The sequence below is a fragment of the Salmo salar genome, chromosome ssa14, assembly GCF_905237065.1.
Source record: "Salmo salar chromosome ssa14, Ssal_v3.1, whole genome shotgun sequence".
Classification (NCBI taxonomy): Eukaryota; Metazoa; Chordata; class Actinopteri; order Salmoniformes; family Salmonidae; genus Salmo; species Salmo salar.
Window position 1 is genome coordinate 92192609 of NC_059455.1, and position 22623 is coordinate 92215231.

General features: G+C 45.3%; 1 protein-coding gene across 1 annotated transcript in view; it reads left to right on the forward strand.

Moving 5' to 3' along the window:
* LOC106570615 (pumilio homolog 1-like) overlaps positions 1 to 19252 on the forward strand; it is a 59791-nt gene extending 40539 nt beyond the window's left edge. The window contains 6 exon segments of the mRNA XM_045693715.1: positions 13434 to 13568; positions 14695 to 14832; positions 15385 to 15510; positions 15732 to 15853; positions 15975 to 16167; positions 18601 to 19252. Of these exon segments, the coding sequence (XP_045549671.1) occupies positions 13434 to 13568; positions 14695 to 14832; positions 15385 to 15510; positions 15732 to 15853; positions 15975 to 16167; positions 18601 to 18732 (846 nt within the window). The 3' untranslated portion in view covers positions 18733 to 19252.
* Positions 19253 to 22623: the final 3371 nt, after the last annotated feature.

Here is a 22623-nt window from a genome sequence, read left to right on the forward strand (position 1 = left end):
TTTAGGGGTTTGTATCAGACCTGTGTGGTGGTATTTAGGGGTGTGTATCAGACCTGTGTGGTGGTATTTAGGGGTGTGTATCAGACCTGTGTGGTGGTATTTAGGGGTTTGTATCAGACCTGTGTGGTGGTATTTAGGGGTTTGTATCAGACCTGTGTGGTGGTATTTAGGGGTTTGTATCAGACCTGTGTGGTGGTATTTAGGGGTGTGTATCAGACCTGTGTGGTGGTATTTAGGGGTGTGTATCAGACCTGTGTGGTGGTATTTAGGGGTTTGTATCAGACCTGTGTGGTGGTATTTAGGGGTTTGTATCAGACCTGTGTGGTGGTATTTAGGGGTTTGTATCAGACCTGTGTGGTGGTATTTAGGGGTTTGTATCAGACCTGTGTGGTGGTATTTAGGGTTTGTATCAGACCTGTGTGGTGGTATTTAGGGGTGTGTATCAGACCTGTGTGGTGGTATTTAGGGGTTTGTATCAGACCTGTGTGGTGGTATTTAGGGGTTTGTATCAGACCTGTGTGGTGGTATTTAGGGGTTTGTATCAGACCTGTGTTGTGGTATTTAGGGGTGTGTATCAGACCTGTGTGGTGGTATTTAGGGGTGTGTATCAGACCTGTGTGGTGGTATTTAGGGGTTTGTATCAGACCTGTGTGGTGGTATTTAGGGGTTTGTATCAGACCTGTGTGGTGGTATTTAGGGGTGTGTATCAGACCTGTGTGGTGGTATTTAGGGGTGTGTATCAGACCTGTGTGGTGGTATTTAGGGGTTTGTATCAGACCTGTGTGGTGGTATTTAGGGGTTTGTATCAGACCTGTGTGTTGGTGGGGGGGGATTTAGGTGTTTGTATCAGACCTGTGTGTTGGTGGGGGGGGGTATTTAGGTGTTTGTATCAGACCTGTGTGTTGGTGGGGGGGGGGTATTTAGGTGTTTGTATCAGACCTGTGTGTTGGTGGGGGGGGGTATTTAGGTGTTTGTATCAGACCTGTGTGTTGGTGGGGGGGGTATTTAGGTGTTTGTATCAGACCTGTGTGTGGGGGGGTATTTAGGTGTTTGTATCAGACCTGTGTGTTGGTGGGGGGGGTATTTAGGTGTTTGTATCAGACCTGTGTGTTGGTGGGGGGTATTTAGGGGTTTGTATCAGACCTGTGTGTTGGTGGGGGGTATTTAGGGGTATGTATCAGACCTGTGTGGTGGTATTTAGGGGTGTGTATCAGACCTGTGTGGTGGTATTTAGGGGTTTGTATCAGACCTGTGTGGTGGTATTTAGGGGTGTGTATCAGACCTGTGTGGTGGTATTTAGGGGTTTGTATCAGACCTGTGTGGTGGTGGTGGGGGGGGGATTTAGGGGTTTGTATCAGACCTGTGTGGTGGTGGGGGGGGGATTTAGGGGTTTGTATCAGACCTGTGTGGTGGTATTTAGGGGTGTGTATCAGACCTGTGTGGTGGTATTTAGGGGTGTGTATCAGACCTGTGTGGTGGTATTTAGGGGTTTGTATCAGACCTGTGTGGTGGTATTTAGGGTGTGTATCAGACCTGTGTGGTGGTATTTAGGGGTGTGTATCAGACCTGTGTGGTGGTATTTAGGGGTTTGTATCAGACCTGTGTGGTGGTATTTAGGGGTGTGTATCAGACCTGTGTGGTGGTATTTAGGGGTTTGTATCAGACCTGTGTGGTGGTATTTAGGGGTGTGTATCAGACCTGTGTGGTGGTATTTAGGGGTTTGTATCAGACCTGTGTGGTGGTATTTAGGGGTTTGTATCAGACCTGTGTGGTTGTATTTAGGGGTTTGTATCAGACCTGTGTGGGGGGTATTTAGGGGTGTGTATCAGACCTGTGTGGTGGTATTTAGGGGTGTGTATCAGACCTGTGTGGTGGTATTTAGGGGTGTGTATCAGACCTGTGTGGTGGTATTTAGGGGTTTGTATCAGACCTGTGTGGTGGTATTTAGGGGTTTGTATCAGACCTGTGTGGTGGTATTTAGGGGTTTGTATCAGACCTGTGTGGGGGTATTTAGGGGTTTGTATCAGACCTGTGTGGTGGTATTTAGGGGTTTGTATCAGACCTGTGTGGTGGTATTTAGGGGTGTGTATCAGACCTGTGTGGTGGTATTTAGGGGTTTGTATCAGACCTGTGTGGTGGTATTTAGGGGTGTGTATCAGACCTGTGTGGTGGTATTTAGGGGTGTGTATCAGACCTGTGTGGTGGTATTTAGGGGTTTGTATCAGACCTGTGTGGTGGTATTTAGGGGTTTGTATCAGACCTGTGTGGTGGTATTTAGGGGTTTGTATCAGACCTGTGTGGTGGTATTTAGGGGTGTGTATCAGACCTGTGTGGTGGTATTTAGGGGTTTGTATCAGACCTGTGTGGTGGTATTTAGGGGTTTGTATCAGACCTGTGTGGTGGTATTTAGGGGTTTGTATCAGACCTGTGTGGTGGTATTTAGGGGTGTGTATCAGACCTGTGTGTTGGTATTTAGGGGTGTGTATCAGACCTGTGTGGTGGTATTTAGGGGTTTGTATCAGACCTGTGTGGTGGTATTTAGGGGTTTGTATCAGACCTGTGTGGTGGTATTTAGGGTGTGTATCAGACCTGTGTGGTGGTATTTAGGGGTCTGTATCAGACCTGTGTGGTGGTATTTAGGGGTGTGTATCAGACCTGTGTGGTGGTATTTAGGGGTTTGTATCAGACCTGTGTGGTGGTATTTAGGGGTGTGTATCAGACCTGTGTGGTGGTATTTAGGGGTTTGTATCAGACCTGTGTGGGGGTATTTAGGGGTTTGTATCAGACCTGTGTGGTGGTATTTAGGGGTTTGTATCAGACCTGTGTGGTGGTATTTAGGGGTTTGTATCAGACCTGTGTGGTGGTATTTAGGGGTTTGTATCAGACCTGTGTGGTGGTATTTAGGGGTTTGTATCAGACCTGTGTGGGGGTATTTAGGGGTGTGTATCAGACCTGTGTGGTGGTATTTAGGGGTTTGTATCAGACCTGTGTGGGGGTATTTAGGGGTGTGTATCAGACCTGTGTGGTGGTATTTAGGGGTTTGTATCAGACCTGTGTGGTGGTATTTAGGGGTGTGTATCAGACCTGTGTGGTGGTATTTAGGGGTGTGTATCAGACCTGTGTGGTGGTATTTAGGGGTGTGTATCAGACCTGTGTGGTGGTATTTAGGGGTGTGTATCAGACCTGTGTGGTGGTATTTAGGGGTGTGTATCAGACCTGTGTGGTGGTATTTAGGGGTGTGTATCAGACCTGTGTGGTGGTATTTAGGGGTTTGTATCAGACCTGTGTGGTGGTATTTAGGGGTGTGTATCAGACCTGTGTGGTGGTATTTAGGGGTTTGTATCAGACCTGTGTGGTGGTATTTAGGGGTGTGTATCAGACCTGTGTGGTGGTATTTAGGGGTTTGTATCAGACCTGTGTGGTGGTATTTAGGGGTGTGTATCAGACCTGTGTGGTGGTATTTAGGGGTTTGTATCAGACCTGTGTGGTGGTATTTAGGGGTGTGTATCAGACCTGTGTGGTGGTATTTAGGGGTGTGTATCAGACCTGTGTGGTGGTATTTAGGGGTGTGTATCAGACCTGTGTGGTGGTATTTAGGGTGTGTATCAGACCTGTGTGGTGGTATTTAGGGGTTTGTATCAGACCTGTGTGGTGGTATTTAGGGGTTTGTATCAGACCTGTGTGGTGGTATTTAGGGGTGTGTATCAGACCTGTGTGGTGGTATTTAGGGGTGTGTATCAGACCTGTGTGGTGGTATTTAGGGGTGTGTATCAGACCTGTGTGGTGGTATTTAGGGGTGTGTATCAGACCTGTGTGGTGGTATTTAGGGGTGTGTATCAGACCTGTGTGGTGGTATTTAGGGGTTTGTATCAGACCTGTGTGGTGGTATTTAGGGGTGTGTATCAGACCTGTGTGGTGGTATTTAGGGGTGTGTATCAGACCTGTGTGGTGGTATTTAGGGGTGTGTATCAGACCTGTGTGGTGGTATTTAGGGGTGTGTATCAGACCTGTGTGGTGGTATTTAGGGGTGTGTATCAGACCTGTGTGGTGGTATTTAGGGGTGTGTATCAGACCTGTGTGGTGGTATTTAGGGGTGTGTATCAGACCTGTGTGGTGGTATTTAGGGGTTTGTATCAGACCTGTGTGGTGGTATTTAGGGGTGTGTATCAGACCTGTGTGGTGGTATTTAGGGGTGTGTATCAGACCTGTGTGGTGGTATTTAGGGGTGTGTATCAGACCTGTGTGGTGGTATTTAGGGGTTTGTATCAGACCTGTGTGGTGGTATTTAGGGGTTTGTATCAGACCTGTGTGGTGGTATTTAGGGGTGTGTATCAGACCTGTGTGGTGGTATTTAGGGGTGTGTATCAGACCTGTGTGGTGGTATTTAGGGGTGTGTATCAGACCTGTGTGGTGGTATTTAGGGGTGTGTATCAGACCTGTGTGGTGGTATTTAGGGGTTTGTATCAGACCTGTGTGGTGGTATTTAGGGGTTTGTATCAGACCTGTGTGGTGGTATTTAGGGGTTTGTATCAGACCTGTGTGGTGGTGTTTAGGGGTTTGTATCAGACCTGTGTGGGGGTGTTTAGGGGTTTGTATCAGACCTGTGTGGTGGTATTTAGGGGTGTGTATCAGACCTGTGTGGTGGTATTTAGGGGTGTGTATCAGACCTGTGTGGTGGTTTTTAGGGGTTTGTATCAGACCTGTGTGGTGGTATTTAGGGGTTTGTATCAGACCTGTGTGGTGGTATTTAGGGGTGTGTATCAGACCTGTGTGGTGGTATTTAGGGGTTTGTATCAGACCTGTGTGGTGGTTTTTAGGGGTTTGTATCAGACATGTGTGGGGGTATTTAGGGGTTTGTATCAGACCTGTGTGGTGGTATTTAGGGGTTTGTATCAGACCTGTGTGGTGGTATTTAGGGGTTTGTATCAGACCTGTGTGGTGGTATTTAGGGGTTTGTATCAGACCTGTGTGGTGGTATTTAGGGGTGTGTATCAGACCTGTGTGGTGGTATTTAGGGGTTTGTATCAGACCTGTGTGGTGGTATTTAGGGGTTTGTATCAGACCTGTGTGTTGGTATTTAGGGGTTTGTATCAGACCTGTGTGGTGGTATTTAGGGGTTTGTATCAGACCTGTGTGGGGGGTATTTAGGGGTTTGTATCAGACCTGTGTGGTGGTATTTAGGGGTTTGTATCAGACCTGTGTGGTGGTATTTAGGGGTGTGTATCAGACCTGTGTGGTGGTATTTAGGGGTGTGTATCAGACCTGTGTGGTGGTATTTAGGGGTTTGTATCAGACCTGTGTGGTGGTATTTAGGGGTTTGTATCAGACCTGTGTGGTGGTATTTAGGGGTTTGTATCAGACCTGTGTGGTGGTATTTAGGGGTGTGTATCAGACCTGTGTGGTGGTATTTAGGGGTGTGTATCAGACCTGTGTGGTGGTATTTAGGGGTTTGTATCAGACCTGTGTGGTGGTATTTAGGGGTTTGTATCAGACCTGTGTGGTGGTATTTAGGGGTTTGTATCAGACCTGTGTGGTGGTATTTAGGGGTTTGTATCAGACCTGTGTGGTGGTATTTAGGGGTGTGTATCAGACCTGTGTGGTGGTATTTAGGGGTTTGTATCAGACCTGTGTGGTGGTATTTAGGGGTTTGTATCAGACCTGTGTGGTGGTATTTAGGGGTGTGTATCAGACCTGTGTGGTGGTATTTAGGGGTGTGTATCAGACCTGTGTGGTGGTATTTAGGGGTGTGTATCAGACCTGTGTGGTGGTATTTAGGGGTTTGTATCAGACCTGTGTGGTGGTATTTAGGGGTTTGTATCAGACCTGTGTGGTGGTATTTAGGGGTTTGTATCAGACCTGTGTGGTGGTATTTAGGGGTTTGTATCAGACCTGTGTGGTGGTATTTAGGGGTTTGTATCAGACCTGTGTGGTGGTATTTAGGGGTTTGTATCAGACCTGTGTGGTGGTATTTAGGGGTTTGTATCAGACCTGTGTGGTGGTATTTAGGGGTTTGTATCAGACCTGTGTGGTGGTATTTAGGGGTGTGTATCAGACCTGTGTGGTGGTATTTAGGGGTGTGTATCAGACCTGTGTGGTGGTATTTAGGGGTGTGTATCAGACCTGTGTGGTGGTATTTAGGGGTGTGTATCAGACCTGTGTGGTGGTATTTAGGGGTTTGTATCAGACCTGTGTGGTGGTATTTAGGGGTTTGTATCAGACCTGTGTGGTGGTATTTATGGGTGTGTATCAGACCTGTGTGGTGGTATTTAGGGGTGTGTATCAGACCTGTGTGGTGGTATTTAGGGGTTTGTATCAGACCTGTGTGGTGGTATTTAGGGGTTTGTATCAGACCTGTGTGGTGGTATTTAGGGGTTTGTATCAGACCTGTGTGGTGGTATTTAGGGTTTGTATCAGACCTGTGTGGTGGTATTTAGGGGTTTGTATCAGACCTGTGTGGTGGTATTTAGGGGTTTGTATCAGACCTGTGTGGTGGTATTTAGGGGTTTGTATCAGACCTGTGTGGTGGTATTTAGGGGTTTGTATCAGACCTGTGTGGTGGTATTTAGGGGTTTGTATCAGACCTGTGTGGTGGTATTTAGGGGTGTGTATCAGACCTGTGTGGTGGTATTTAGGGGTGTGTATCAGACCTGTGTGGTGGTATTTAGGGGTGTGTATCAGACCTGTGTGGTGGTATTTAGGGGTTTGTATCAGACCTGTGTGGTGGTATTTAGGGGTTTGTATCAGACCTGTGTGGTGGTATTTATGGGTGTGTATCAGACCTGTGTGGTGGTATTTAGGGGTGTGTATCAGACCTGTGTGGTGGTATTTAGGGGTGTGTATCAGACCTGTGTGGTGGTATTTAGGGTTTGTATCAGACCTGTGTGGTGGTATTTAGGGGTTTGTATCAGACCTGTGTGGTGGTATTTAGGGGTTTGTATCAGACCTGTGTGGTGGTATTTAGGGGTTTGTATCAGACCTGTGTGGTGGTATTTAGGGGTTTGTATCAGACCTGTGTGGTGGTATTTAGGGGTGTGTATCAGACCTGTGTGGGGGGGGGGGTATTTAGGTGTTTGCCAGGTAGGTTCTCCAGAAGTTATTTGAATTGTCTGATTTGTAACAGGCCTGTCTCTGTGTGTAAATTGTTGGTGTGTTTTGCCAGCTACATCATCATAAAGTGTGTTAGCTGTTCTCAAATTTTTCAAATTCAAATTCAAGCTGCTTTATTGTCATCATTACCACTACTACTACCACCATCACTAAACTGTTATCATTACCATTACCACCCATACCACTACTACTACTACCACCATCACTAAACTGCTATCATTACCATTACTACCCATACCACTACTACTACTACTACCACCATCACTAAACTGTTATCATTACCATTACCACCCATACCACTACTACTACCACCACCACATCACTAAACTGTTATCATTACCATTACTACCCACACCACTACTACTACCACCACCACATCACTAAACTGTTAACATTACCATTACTACCCATACCACTACTACCACCACCATCACTAAACTGTTATCATTACCATTACTACCCATACCACTACTACTACTACTACTACCACCATCACTAAACTGTTATCATTACCATTACTACCCATACCACTACTACTACTACCACCACCACATCACTAAACTGTTATCATTACCATTACTACCCATACCACTACTACTACTACCACCACCATCACTAAACTGCTATCATTACCATTACTACCCATACCACTACTACCACCACCATCACTAAACTGTTATCATTACCATTACTACCCATACCACTACTACCACTACTACCACCACCACATCACTAAACTGTTATCATTACCATTACTACCCATACCACTACTACTACTACCACCATCACTAAACTGCTATCATTACCATTACTACCCATACCACTACTACTACTACCACCATCACTAAACTGTTATCATTACCATTACTACCCATACCACTACTACCACTACTACCACCACCACCATCACTAAACTGTTATCATTACCATTACTACCCATACCACTACTACTACTACCATCACTAAACTGTTATCATTACCATTACTACCCATACCACTACTACTACTACTACCACCACATCACTAAACTGCTATCATTACCATTACTACCCATACCACTACTACCACTACTACCACCACCATCACTAAACTGCTATCATTACCATTACTACCCATACCACTACTACCACCACCATCACTAAACTGTTATCATTACCATTACTACCCATACCACTACTACTACCACCACCATCACTAAACTGCTATCATTACCATTACTACCCATACCACTACCACTACTACTACCACCACCATCACTAAACTGTTATCATTACCATTACTACCCATACCACTACTACTACTACCACCACCACATCACTAAACTGTTATCATTACCATTACTACCCATACCACTACTACTACTACCACCACCATCACTAAACTGCTATCATTACCATTACTACCCATACCACTACTACTACTACCACCACCACATCACTAAACTGTTATCATTACCATTACTACCCATACCACTACTACTACTACCACCACCATCACTAAACTGCTATCATTACCATTACTACCCATACCACTACTACTACTACTACTACCACCACCATCACTAAACTGTTATCATTACCATTACTACCCATACCACTACTACTACTACTACTACCACCACCATCACTAAACTGCTATCATTACCATTACTACCCATACCACTACTACTACTACTACTACCACCACCATCACTAAACTGTTATCATTACCATTACTACCCATACCACTACTACTACTACTACCATCACTAAACTGTTATCATTACCATTACTACCCATACCACTACTACTACTACTACCACCATCACTAAACTGCTATCATTACCATTACTACCCATACCACTACTACTACCACCATCACTAAACTGTTATCATTACCATTACTACCCATACCACTACTACTACCACCACCATCACTAAACTGTTATCATTACCATTACTACCCATACCACTACTACTACTACCATCACTAAACTGTTATCATTACCATTACTACCCATACCACTACTACTACCACCACCATCACTAAACTGCTATCATTACCATTACTACCCATACCACTACTACTACCACCACCATCACTAAACTGTTATCATTACCATTACTACCCATACCACTACTACTACTACTACCACCACCATCACTAAACTGCTATCATTACCATTACTACCCATACCACTACTACTACTACCACCACCATCACTAAACTGTTATCATTACCATTACTACCCATACCACTACTACTACTACTACTACCACCATCACTAAACTGTTCTCATTACCATTACTACCCATACCACTACTACTACCACCACCATCACTAAACTGCTATCATTACCATTACTACCCATACCACTACTACCACCACCATCACTAAACTGTTATCATTACCATTACTACCCATACCACTACTACTACTACCACCATCACTAAACTGCTATCATTACCATTACTACCCATACCACTACTACTACTACTCACCACATCACTAAACTGCTATCATTACCATTACTACCCATACCACTACTACTACCACCACCATCACTAAACTGTTATCATTACCATTACTACCCATACCACTACTACTACCACCACCATCACTAAACTGTTATCATTACCATTACTACCCATACCACTACTACTACTACCACCATCACTAAACTGTTATCATTACCATTACTACCCATACCACTACTACTACCACCACCATCACTAAACTGCTATCATTACCATTACTACCCATACCACTACTACTACCACCACCATCACTAAACTGTTATCATTACCATTACTACCCATACCACTACTACTACTACTACCACCACCATCACTAAACTGTTATCATTACCATTACCACCCATACCACTACTACTACCACCACCATCACTAAACTGTTATCATTACCATTACTACCCATACCACTACTACTACTACTACCACCACCATCACTAAACTGCTATCATTACCATTACTACCCATACCACTACTACTACCACCATCACTAAACTGTTATCATTACCATTACTACCCATACCACTACTACTACTACTACCACCACCATCACTAAACTGCTATCATTACCATTACTACCCATACCACTACTACTACCACCACCATCACTAAACTGCTATCATTACCATTACTACCCATACCACTACTACTACTACCACCACCATCACTAAACTGCTATCATTACCATTACTACCCATACCACTACTACTACCACCACCACCATCACTAAACTGTTATCATTACCATTACTACCCATACCACTACTACTACTACTACCACCACCATCACTAAACTGCTATCATTACCATTACTACCCATACCACTACTACTACCACCACCATCACTAAACTGTTATCATTACCATTACTACCCATACCACTACTACTACTACTACTACCACCATCACTAAACTGCTATCATTACCATTACTACCCATACCACTACTACTACTACTACCACCACCATCACTAAACTGTTATCATTACCATTACTACCCATACTACTACTACTACTACCACCATCACTAAACTGTTATCATTACCATTACTACCCATACCACTACTACTACTACTACCACCACCATCACTAAACTGTTATCATTACCATTACTACCCATACCACTACTACTACCACCACCATCACTAAACTGTTATCATTACCATTACTACCCATACCACTACTACTACCACCACCATCACTAAACTGTTATCATTACCATTACTACCCATACCACTACTACTACCACCACCATCACTAAACTGTTATCATTACCATTACTACCCATACCACTACTACTACCACCACCATCACTAAACTGTTATCATTACCATTACTACCCATACCACTACTACTACCACCACCATCACTAAACTGCTATCATTACCATTACTACCCATACCACTACTACTACCACCACCATCACTAAACTGCTATCATTACCATTACTACCCATACCACTACTACTACCACCACCATCACTAAACTGCTATCATTACCATTACTACCCATACCACTACTACTACTACCACCATCACTAAACTGTTATCATTACCATTACCACCCATACCACTACTACTACTACTACTACCACCATCACTAAACTGTTATCATTACCATTACTACCCATACCACTACTACTACCACCACCATCACTAAACTGTTATCATTACCATTACTACCCATACCACTACTACTACTACTACCATCACTAAACTGTTATCATTACCATTACTACCCATACCACTACTACTACCACCACCATCACTAAACTGCTATCATTACCATTACTACCCATACCACTACTACTACTACCACCACCACCACTAAACTGCTATCATTACCATTACTACCCATACCACTACTACTACCACCACCACATCACTAAACTGTTATCATTACCATTACTACCCATACCACTACTACTACTAACCATCACTAAACTGCTATCATTACCATTACTACCCATACCACTACTACTACCACCACCATCACTAAACTGCTATCATTACCATTACTACCCATACCACTACTACTACTACTACTACCACCATCACTAAACTGCTATCATTACCATTACTACCCATACCACTACTACTACTACTACCACCACCATCACTAAACTGTTATCATTACCATTACCACCCATACCACTACTACTACTACCACCATCACTAAACTGTTATCATTACCATTACTACCCATACCACTACTACTACTACTACCACCACCATCACTAAACTGTTATCATTACCATTACCACCCATACCACTACTACTACCACCATCACATCACTAAACTGTTATCATTACCATTACCACCCATACCACTACTACTACTACTACCACCATCACTAAACTGCTATCATTACCATTACTACCCATACCACTACTACTACCACCACCATCACTAAACTGCTATCATTACCATTACTACCCATACCACTACTACTACCACCACCATCACTAAACTGTTAACATTACCATTACTACCCATACCACTACTACTACCACCACCATCACTAAACTGTTATCATTACCATTACCACCCATACCACTACTACTACCACCACCATCACTAAACTGCTATCATTACCATTACTACCCATACCACTACTACTACCACCACCATCACTAAACTGCTATCATTACCATTACTACCCATACCACTACTACTACTACTACCATCACTAAACTGCTATCATTACCATTACCACCCATACCACTACTACTACTACTACTACCAACACCATCACTAAACTGTTATCATTACCATTACTACCCATACCACTACTACTACCACCACCATCACTAAACTGTTATCATTACCATTACTACCCATACCACTACTACTACTACAATCACCATCACTAAACTGTTATCATTACCATTACTACCCATACCACTACTACTACTACTACCACACCATCACTAAACTGTTATCATTACCATTACTACCCATACCACTACTACTACCACCACCATCACTAAACTGCTATCATTACCATTACTACCCATACCACTACTACTACCACCACCATCACTAAACTGTTATCATTACCATTACTACCCATACCACTACTACTACTACCACCACCACTCACTAAACTGTTATCATTACCATTACCACCCATACCACTACTACTACTACCACCACATCACTAAACTGCTATCATTACCATTACTACCCATACCACTACTATTTGGAATGATAAATAACAATAACAGTAATAACAATAATAGTAATAATAAGGAAGTTACTGCTTACTATGCAGATGTTATTATTCAGTGTTCTCTCTCTCTCTGTGTCTCTGTCTCTCCCTCTGTCTCTGTCTCTCTGTGTCTCTCTCTGTCTCTCTCTGTCTCTGTCTCTCTCTGTCTCTGTCTCTGTCTCTGTCTCTCTCTGTCTCTGTCTCTCTCTGTCTCTGTCTCTGTCTCTCTCTGTCTCTCTCTCTCTCTGTCTCTCTCTCTCTCTGTCTCTCTCTCTCTCTCTGCTCTCTCTGTGTCTCTGTCTCTCTCTCTCTCTGTCTCTCTCTGTCTCTCTCTGTCTCTCTCTGTCTCTGTCTCTCTCTGTCTCTGTCTCTCTCTGTCTCTCTCTGTCTCTCTCTCTGTCTCTGTCTCTGTCTCTCTCTGTCTCTGTCTCTCTCTCTGTCTCTGTCTCTGTCTCTCTCTCTGTCTCTGTCTCTGTCTCTGTCTCTGTCTCTGTCTCTGTCTCTCTCTCTGTCTCTCTCTCTGTCTCTCTCTCTGTCTCTATCTCTGTCTCTCTCTCTGTCTCTCTCTCTCTCTCTCTGTCTCTCTCTCTGTCTCTCTCTGTTTGTAGTTTGGCAGTGTGGACCAGAAGCTGGCTGTAGCAGAGAGGATCAGGGGTCATGTCCTGTCTCTGGCCCTTCAGATGTATGGCTGTAGGGTCATACAGAAGGCCCTGGAGTTCATCCCCTCAGACCAACAAGTTATAGTATGTATTCAACTGCTGTGTGTGTGTGTGTGTGTGTGTGTGTGTGTGTGTGTGTGTGTGTGTGCTGTGTGTGCGTGTGTGCGCGTGCGGCACGCGATCACACACACATTGTGTATGAGAAGCCTCAAAGCAAAAGGTGTGTGCTGAGTCCGGCGCAGCGGTCTAAGGCACTCGATGCAAGAGGCGTCACTACAGTCCCTGGTTCAAATCCAGGCTGTATCACATCCGGCCCGTGATTGGGAGTCCCATAGGGCGGCGCACAATTGGCCCAGCGTCGTCCGGGGTAGGCCGTCATTTATAAATAAGGATTTGTTCTTAAGTGACTCTCCTAGTTATTAAATAAAGGTAACATTTTTAAGTACAGGAGATGCTAGTCAGACAGCGGTGTTGTTTTAAGAGGATAAAAATGCTTGTACGTGTCAGACTGTTAATCCTGGTTATTACAAAAGTAATTCCTCATAGAACCAAAAGGCCAGGCATCTCAGGGGTCGTGTTTTTTTCACGCAGAGTAAAAGGTCAAACGCATAATATAATAATATATAATAATATCTTGCTGTGTTTTGTAAACGCGGATCTAAAATACTTGTTATTGTAATTTGTGCTCGGCATCAGACTCATTTTGTGCTTCAGTTGCACTTCTCCACTCGGATGAGAATTCACGAACGGTCATTTTATCAGCAGACCGCGCTCTGTGTAGCCTACTTTTCTCCAGTAAAATGAACTTTAATCAAAACAGTAGAAATATGATGGCTATGCATCGTTTTGGGGAAAATGATCTTTCATTGTTAGCACATTTAGCCTACTTGTGTCGCTGCCAGCCTAAAAGCCGATAAAAGGAACCTATTTTCTGCCGAGTGTGTAGAACTAAAGTATTTTCTGTGAAGGCGAAGTATATTTCCCTGATCACTATTGAGTTGACTTGCAGTATGAAACGCAGGTCAAATAGTTTAAAATGCAGAGGTTTTTTTGATTGTCTTGCGTTTTTGAAAAATGCAGTTTTCTCTAACCTCAAAGTATTTGGTGTTTGATGTAACCGTGTGTGTGTGTGTGTGTGTGTGTGTGTGTGTGTGTGTGTGTGTGTGTGTGTGTGTGTGTGTGTGTGTGTGTGTGTGTGTGTGTGTTGCAGAGTGAGATGGTACGGGAGTTGGACGGTCACGTGTTGAAGTGTGTGAAGGATCAGAACGGCAATCACGTGGTGCAGAAGTGTATCGAGTGTGTTCAACCCCACGCGTTACACTTCATCATCGACGCCTTCAAGGGACAGGTGGGTGACACACACACACACACACACACACACACACACACCATCATCATCGCCCACAGGGGACAGGTGGGTGACACACACACACACACACACACACACACACACACCATCATCATCGCCCACAGGGGACAGGTGGGTCACCATGGAAACGGCAACAGCAGCCCAGAGGCAGCTCTCTTTTATCCGCTGACTAAATGTCAGAATTAGCATAAAGCGTGTGTGTGTTTTTAAAGAGAATATTGAGCCTGTGTTTTGACTGCTGGAGAGACTGCTAATGCACTATACACTGTTGTTGTTTATATAACACACACACACACAGATTGTCTGTATAGCAGTCAAATTTGATTGGACTCTTGGATTTTACAATGGTACCAATTTCCACTTCTGTTTTCCCTGTATTTTTCATTCCTACCCATCAGATAGTCAGTTGTGTAAATGTTAGTGATTGTTTGTCTAGTTGCTTAAATAGGTCATCAGGAATGGGCTTTCATCTGTCTTTCACTGGTGTGTGTGTGTGTGTGTGTGTGTGTGTGTGTGTGTGTGTGTGTGCAGGTATTTGCCCTCTCCACCCATCCCTACGGCTGTAGAGTGATCCAGCGTATTCTAGAGCACTGCCTTCCAGAACAGACCCTGTCCATTCTGGAGGAGCTGCACCAACACACGGAACAACTGGTGCAGGTGACAAACGCCCACCGGTTCGACCAGACATTTTGTTGCAAAACTGCTGATGTCAAGATGAGGACATTTGTCATCACACTGACCTTATGTATTGTAGTTTAGGCTGCTAAAACGGCTAGAACTTGAAACTTGTTGAAAGAAGAGTTCAGCCTTGCCAAGTTGCTAACGTAAATGCAGAACTCTGTGTATAGCCGTTTCTCCCTTCTCTCTCTCTCTGCTAGGACCAGTATGGTAACTATGTGATCCAGCATGTATTAGAACACGGCAGAGCAGAGGACAAGAGTAAGATAGTTGCTGAGATCAGAGGAAACGTACTGGGGCTCAGCCAACACAAGTTTGCCAGGTACACACACACACACACACACACACACACACATCAATTAATCACATCGATTTTACACCTTCGATTGTCACAAAGTTAGTTAACGTGGCGTGTCAGTGGCTAACCCTCTCTCTCTCTGCAGTAATGTAGTGGAGAAGTGTGTGAGCCATGCGTCGCGTGCGGAGCGGGCCGTGTTGATAGACGAGGTGTGTAGTCTGACTGAGGGGCCCCACAGTGCCTTGTACACCATGATGAAGGACCAGTATGCCAATTACGTGGTGCAGAAAATGATTGACGTGGCCGAACCCACACAGAGAAAGATCATCATGCACAAGGTAGGTGTGAGCGAGTGGTTTGAAGTAGGTGTGAGCGAGTGGTTTGAAGTAGGTGTGAGCGAGTGGTTTGAAGTAGGTGTGAGCGAGTGGTTTGAAGTAGGTGTGAGCGAGTGGTTTGAAGTAGGTGTGAGCGAGTGGTTTGAAGTAGGTGTGAGCGAGTGGTTTGAAGTAGGTGTGAGCGAGTGGTTTGAAGTAGGTGTGAGCGAGTGGTTTGAAGTAGGTGTGAGCGAGTGGTTTGAAGTAGGTGTGAGCGAGTGGTTTGAAGTAGGTGTGAGCGAGTGGTTTGAAGTAGGTGTGAGCGAGTGGTTTGAAGTAGGTGTGAGCGAGTGGTTTGAAGTAGGTGTGAGCTGAGTGGTTTGAAGTAGGTGTGAGCGAGTGGTTTGAAGTAGGTGTGAGCGAGTGGTTTGAAGTAGGTGTGAGCGAGTGGTTTGAAGTAGGTGTGAGCGAGTGGTTTGAAGTAGGTGTGAGCGAGTGGTTTGAAGTAGGTGTGAGCGAGTGGTTTGAAGTAGGTGTGAGCGGGAGTGGTTTGAAGTAGGTGTGAGCGAGTGGTTTGAGTGGTTGTTGAAGTGGTTTGAAGTGGGGTGTGAAGCGAGTGGTTTGAGAGGTGGCGAGTGGTTTGAAGTAGGTGTGAGGCGAGTGGTTTGAAGTAGGTGTGAGCGAGTGGTTTGAAGTAGGTGTGAGCGAGTGGTTTGAAGTAGGTGTGAGCGAGTGGTTTGAAGTAGGTGTGAGCGAGCGGTTTGAAGTAGGTGTGAGCGAGCGGTTTGAAGTAGGTGTGAGCGAGCGGTTTGAAGTAGGTGTGAGCGAGTGGAAGTTTTTATTTGTATTTAACCTTTATTTTAACAGGGAAGACATTGAGACCTAGCTATCTTTTACAATTGCGCCCAGTATGATACAACATAAATAAACATATCATACCCAAACTACACTGAACAAAAATATAAACGCAAAGTGTTGGTCCCATGTTTCATGACCTGAATTAAAAGATCCCCGAAATTTTCCATACGTACAAAAAACGTCTTTCTCTCAAATGTTGTGCACAACTGTGTGTAACATCTGTTAGTGAGAATTTCTCCTTTGTCAAGGTAATCCTGACAGGCATATCAAGAAGCTGATTAAACAGCATGATCATTAAAACAGGTGCACCTTGTGCTGGGGGACATTAAAAGGTCACTCATGTGCAGTTTTGTCACACAACACAATGCCACAGAGGTCTCAGGTTTTGAGGGAGGGTGCAGTTGGCACGCTGACTGTAGGAATGTCCACCAGGGCTGTTGCCAGATAATCTAATGTTAATTTATCTACCATAAACTGCATCCAACGTAGTTTTGGAGAATTTGTAAATAAGAATTTGTTAACGGACTTGTCTAGTTAAATACAACTAGACTGGTTGCTGTAATGGTGCTGTGCCCAGGCCTAAACCCTGATTGGTTTACATTCAAATACATTTCTCAGATAAAACAAAGTTGTACATTTATCAAGCGTTCAAGAATCTTATCTACGGTCCCGTGTGGCTCAGTTGGTAGAGCATGCTGTTTGCAATGCCAGGGTTGTGGGTTCGATTCCCACGGGGGACCAGTACGGAGGGGAAAAAAATTGTATGAAATGTATGCATTCACTACTGTAAGTCACTCTGGATAAGAGCGTTTGCTAAATGACTAAAATGTAAAATGTTAATGTAAACAAGGAAGCCTTGAAATGGGGCGATTCATTATTAAGCTCACTACCCTTATGGACCGGCAGCACCAGCTGATTTCCTGACTTCTGGAATATTTTCTGAACCAACAATGATGGGCGCCGCCCACTTAAGCAGCCCGGGATCTAATTGGTCAGCCCCTGTGGATTTCATGTTGTCTATTGCTAGCATAGCGTCCAGGACTTTATTTTTTTCTGTAAATAAGCCTAAAAAAAAGCTTTGACTATCATTTCAATGATCATTCAGCAAGTTTCCACCTATCAGCATCCAGCCCAACATCATTGTGAATGGGCTTAGAAGTTCGTTCAAAGAGAGAGCACGCTGAAATAAAATGGTGACTTAAATGTATCAATGATGGCATTTTTCCCCGTAATGAGGCCAGTGACTGAATTGATTTGTTGTGGCAGAGAGGACGAAGTTTTCCTGAATTAACCAGGTTCCCATTTACAATCATTTACATAATCAAGATTTAGCCTCAGATTTGTCTTACACAATGATTCCTCAGTTTGCTTAAAAGCTTTCCAAACCAGGCCTAAGCCTGTGTGCCTGATCTTGACCCAAGCATCATCTGTTTCATGAATGACTTCTGATAATTCCAGAGTGTTGCAGACAATCAATCCATATTTTAACCCTTGATTTGTTTGAAGGGACCATGAGTTTGTGTGCGAGAGATGGTACTTATTTCTCTGTCTGTCTCTGTCTGTCTCTGTCTGTCTGTCTGGCCATCCTCCCCCCCTCAGATCCGTCCCCACATCTCCACTCTGAGGAAGTATACGTATGGCAAACACATCCTGGCCAAGCTGGAGAAATACTACATGAAGAATGGAGTGGACCTGGGCCCTCTCTGTGGCCCTCCCAACGGCATCATGTAAACTTACTACCCTTTTCAACACCTTAACTCTTGAGGACAAGACGGACCAACGGGAACGTCGGACGTGCTCAGTAGATCACCGGCTGGGTTGGTGGAGATTCAACATGTAGGACAGCCACCCTCCGTGCACAGCTGACGTTGTATTGGAATGTCATGTCTTTTATACCATAACTCCTAGCCTATACCCTACATGAAAAACATCATGTTAGCTACTACCCACACACAACCCATTATTTCCCACACCCTACCACCCGCTGGCCTAAACCCTCTTTTCCCCTCCTAATGACATCATGTAAACTGCTGTCCTACCCCCCAATGACATCATGTAGAACCCTCCCTTTCCCCTCCCACTCTTATCGCCATGGTAACCCATTGGTATGAGCCTGTGTCTAAACAGGAAGCCTTGGTTAGTTTTAGCCCGTCCCCCAACCAAGCCCCACCCTGCTGCAGGGAGGAGGCGGTGGAGTGAGGGAGAGGTGAGTGTGGGAGGGGGCGGTGGAGTGAGGGAGAGGTGAGTGTGGGAGGGGGCGGTGGAGTGAGGGAGAGGGGAGTGTGGGAGGGGGCGGTGGAGTGAGGGAGAGGTGAGTGTGGGAGGGGGCGGTGGAGTGAGGGAGAGGGGAGTGTGGGAGGGGCGGTGGAGTGAGGGAGAGGTGAGTGTGGGAGGGGACGGTGGAGTGAGGGAGAGGTGAGTGTGGGAGGGGGCGGTGGAGTGAGGGAGAGGTGAGTGTGGGAGGGGGTGGTGGAGTGAGGGAGAGGTGAGTGTGGGAGGGGGTGGTGGAGTGAGGGAGAGGTGAGTGTGGGAGGGGTGGTGGAGTGAGGGAGAGGCGAGTGTGGGAGGGGTGGTGGAGTGAGGGAGAGGTGAGTGTGGGAGGGGTGGTGGAGTGAGGGAGAGGCGAGTGTGGGAGGGGTGGTGGAGTGAGGGAGAGGCGAGTGTGGGAGGGGTGGTGGAGTGAGGGAGAGGCGAGTGTGGGAGGGGTGGTGGAGTGAGGGAGAGGCGAGTGTGGGAGGGGTGGTGGAGTGAGGGAGAGGTGAGTGTGGGAGGGGTGGTGGAGTGAGGGAGAGGCGAGTGTGGGAGGGGTGGTGGAGTGAGGGAGAGGCGAGTGTGGGAGGGGTGGTGGAGTGAGCGAGAGGCGAGTGTGGGAGGGGTGGTGGAGTGAGGGAGAGGTGAGTGTGGGAGGGGTGGTGGAGTGAGGGAGAGGTGAGTGTGGGAGGGGGGGTGGAGTGAGGGAGAGGCGAGTGTGGGAGGGGTGGTGGAGTGAGGGAGAGGCGAGTGTGGGAGGGGTGGTGGAGTGAGGGAGAGGCGAGTGTGGGAGGGGTGGTGGAGTGAGGGAGAGGTGAGTGTGGGAGGGGTGGTGGAGTGAGGGAGAGGTGAGTGTGGGAGGGGTGGTGGAGTGAGGGAGAGGTGAGTGTGGGAGGGGTGGTGGAGTGAGGGAGAGGTGAGTGAGGGAGAGGTGAGTGAGGGAGAGGTGAGTGTGGGAGGGGTGGTGGAGTGAGGGAGAGGTGGAGTGTGGAGGGGGTGAGTGAGGGAGAGGTGAGTGAGGGAGAGGTGAGTGTGGGAGGGGTGGTGGAGTGAGGGAGAGGTGGAGTGAGGGAGAGGCGAGTGTGGGAGGGGTGGTGGAGTGAGGGAGAGGTGAGTGTGGGAGGGGTGGTAGAGTGAGGGAGAGGGTGAGGGAGGGGTGAGTGAGGGAGAGGTGAGTGAGGGAGGGGTGGTGGAGTGAGGGAGGGGTGGTGGAGGGAGGGGTGGTGGAGTGAGGGAGAGGTGAGTGGAGTGAGGGAGAGGTGAGTGAGTGAGGGAGAGGTGGTGGAGTGAGGGAGAGGTGAGTGAGTGAGTGAGGGAGAGGTGAGTGGAGTGAGGGAGAGGTGGTGGAGTGAGGGAGAGGTGGTGGAGTGAGGGAGAGGTGGTGGAGTGAGGGAGAGGTGAGTGAGGGAGAGGCGTCCCCACCCTTCGTTCCTTCTCCCTGTTTTTGTTTTTCGTTATTCGTCTTTTGAATAAACTAGAATCGTTTCACTTTTTTGCTACTGCTGTGGCATTCACAGTTCTGTCGTATCGCTAGTATGGGAAGGAACATGTTTCATTTGACTGACTACGTCACCGAATCATATTCACATACACAAACACACAAGCCATGTGCTTACCAGCAGATCATTTAACATAACCAGTCCTGCTTCTTATATATATATATATATATATATATATATATATATATATATATATATATATATATATATATATGCTCTTTCAGGTACAGTATATATATATATATCGTGTATACTTGGTGTAGACCTTTGCATATATATAAATATTTAAAACTTTGTAGTTTTTCTGTTTTTTGATGTTGACTATCTATAATGTATCCTAGTATTGAACACATTTCTGACTGTATAATTGTACATTTGTAAACCCTTGTAATGTAAAAGTGATTTACCACCCTTTTTGGTATCAGACGATATATATATATATATATATATATATCTATATATATATATAAACAAAAAAACTCTTAACTCTTCTTCATTTCAGTGTATATTCTCACCTCTTTGGTTGTGACATATGAGTTGTTGTATATTGTAAATTGTAATATCAAATTTTGGTTTTGAAAAGCCCTTTCTATACTGCGTAGTACTTGTACAAAGCCCCCCCCCCCCAACACTCTCTGGTTATAACTTTTACTCACTGCTTCAACAGAACTCACCTCCTCCTTCCCAACCACCGAACTGCACTGCAAACGCTCCCTGTCCGTTAGCCACAGTTAACACTGAAATCAGTGAGACGTGGTACATCATGTCAGTAGTGAAGCGACTCTTTTTACACTTTAAAAGTCTATTTAAATTACACAGAGAGAGAGAGAGACATGGCATCTGACTGAAGCATAAACAACTGAGAAGTGTCTTTGGGGTTTCCGCCTGTGCTGTAGCAGTCAAAACATTACAGAACACACGTCAGATGTTTGCAGTGTAGTTTGGGGGTTGTAAACGATACCACAAGACACACTGTTAGCAGTCTGCTTTAACTTGAAGCTGTGGTTTGTTGTTGTATTTTTAGATATTTTATAGGAAGGCTTTCCCCTTGTCTAAGGGTAGTGGATGGGGTGAGGGGCTATGAGTTTAAAGGTTGACTTAGTGATATGACGTCATACACACCGGGGAGACTTGCCCGGCTTGCAGACATCAACAACGGCCTATTTCAAATCTGCCAAGACTACCAAATGTTGGTTCTTCCCTTGAGGCATGACGCCCACATTGAGAAGAGCCGTCAGTGGCGGTCTTGGCATATAATATATGAATTGTGTTTTTACTGATGTCTGGAAGCAGGAAGTAGCTCCCACTGTGTACTATGTCATATGGCTGAGTCTACCTCGAACCCCTCTGCTCTCTCAGGTACAGTGAAACCATGGGTCGTACAAAAGACGGCAGCAGCGTGGTGTGCTTTTTTTTGTACCTAAATAATAGTCCTGTAAAAGTGATGTATCATAATGTCCCCCGGTAAAGGCCCGGGCGTCGCCTGTCTCGCCGTCCGTAACCAGGACTATTGTGGCGGCGGTGGGCAGCGGCATGTGTACATTTGGAGCAGCGTGTATCTGAATAGGAGCACCATCTGTAACCATAATGTGTATAGTTTTAACAGAAACCTGTGTGTGTGTGTGTGTGCTTGTTGCCTGGGCAACTATATTTTTTGTATCTCCTGTTGTAGATTGTCTCTCTAAACAATGTGTGATTTTTATTTTGAAACAAAACTGAACAAAAAAACTGTTGTTTTGGAGTGTTTTTTTGTGATTTGTGTTGAGTAACACGCAGAGTACTGGATTTTGATAATCATCCTCATAACAGAATCACTTATCCTACTAGTTCTGATTTAAGCTTTACACCAGAGTTTCTCTAACTCGGTCCTGGG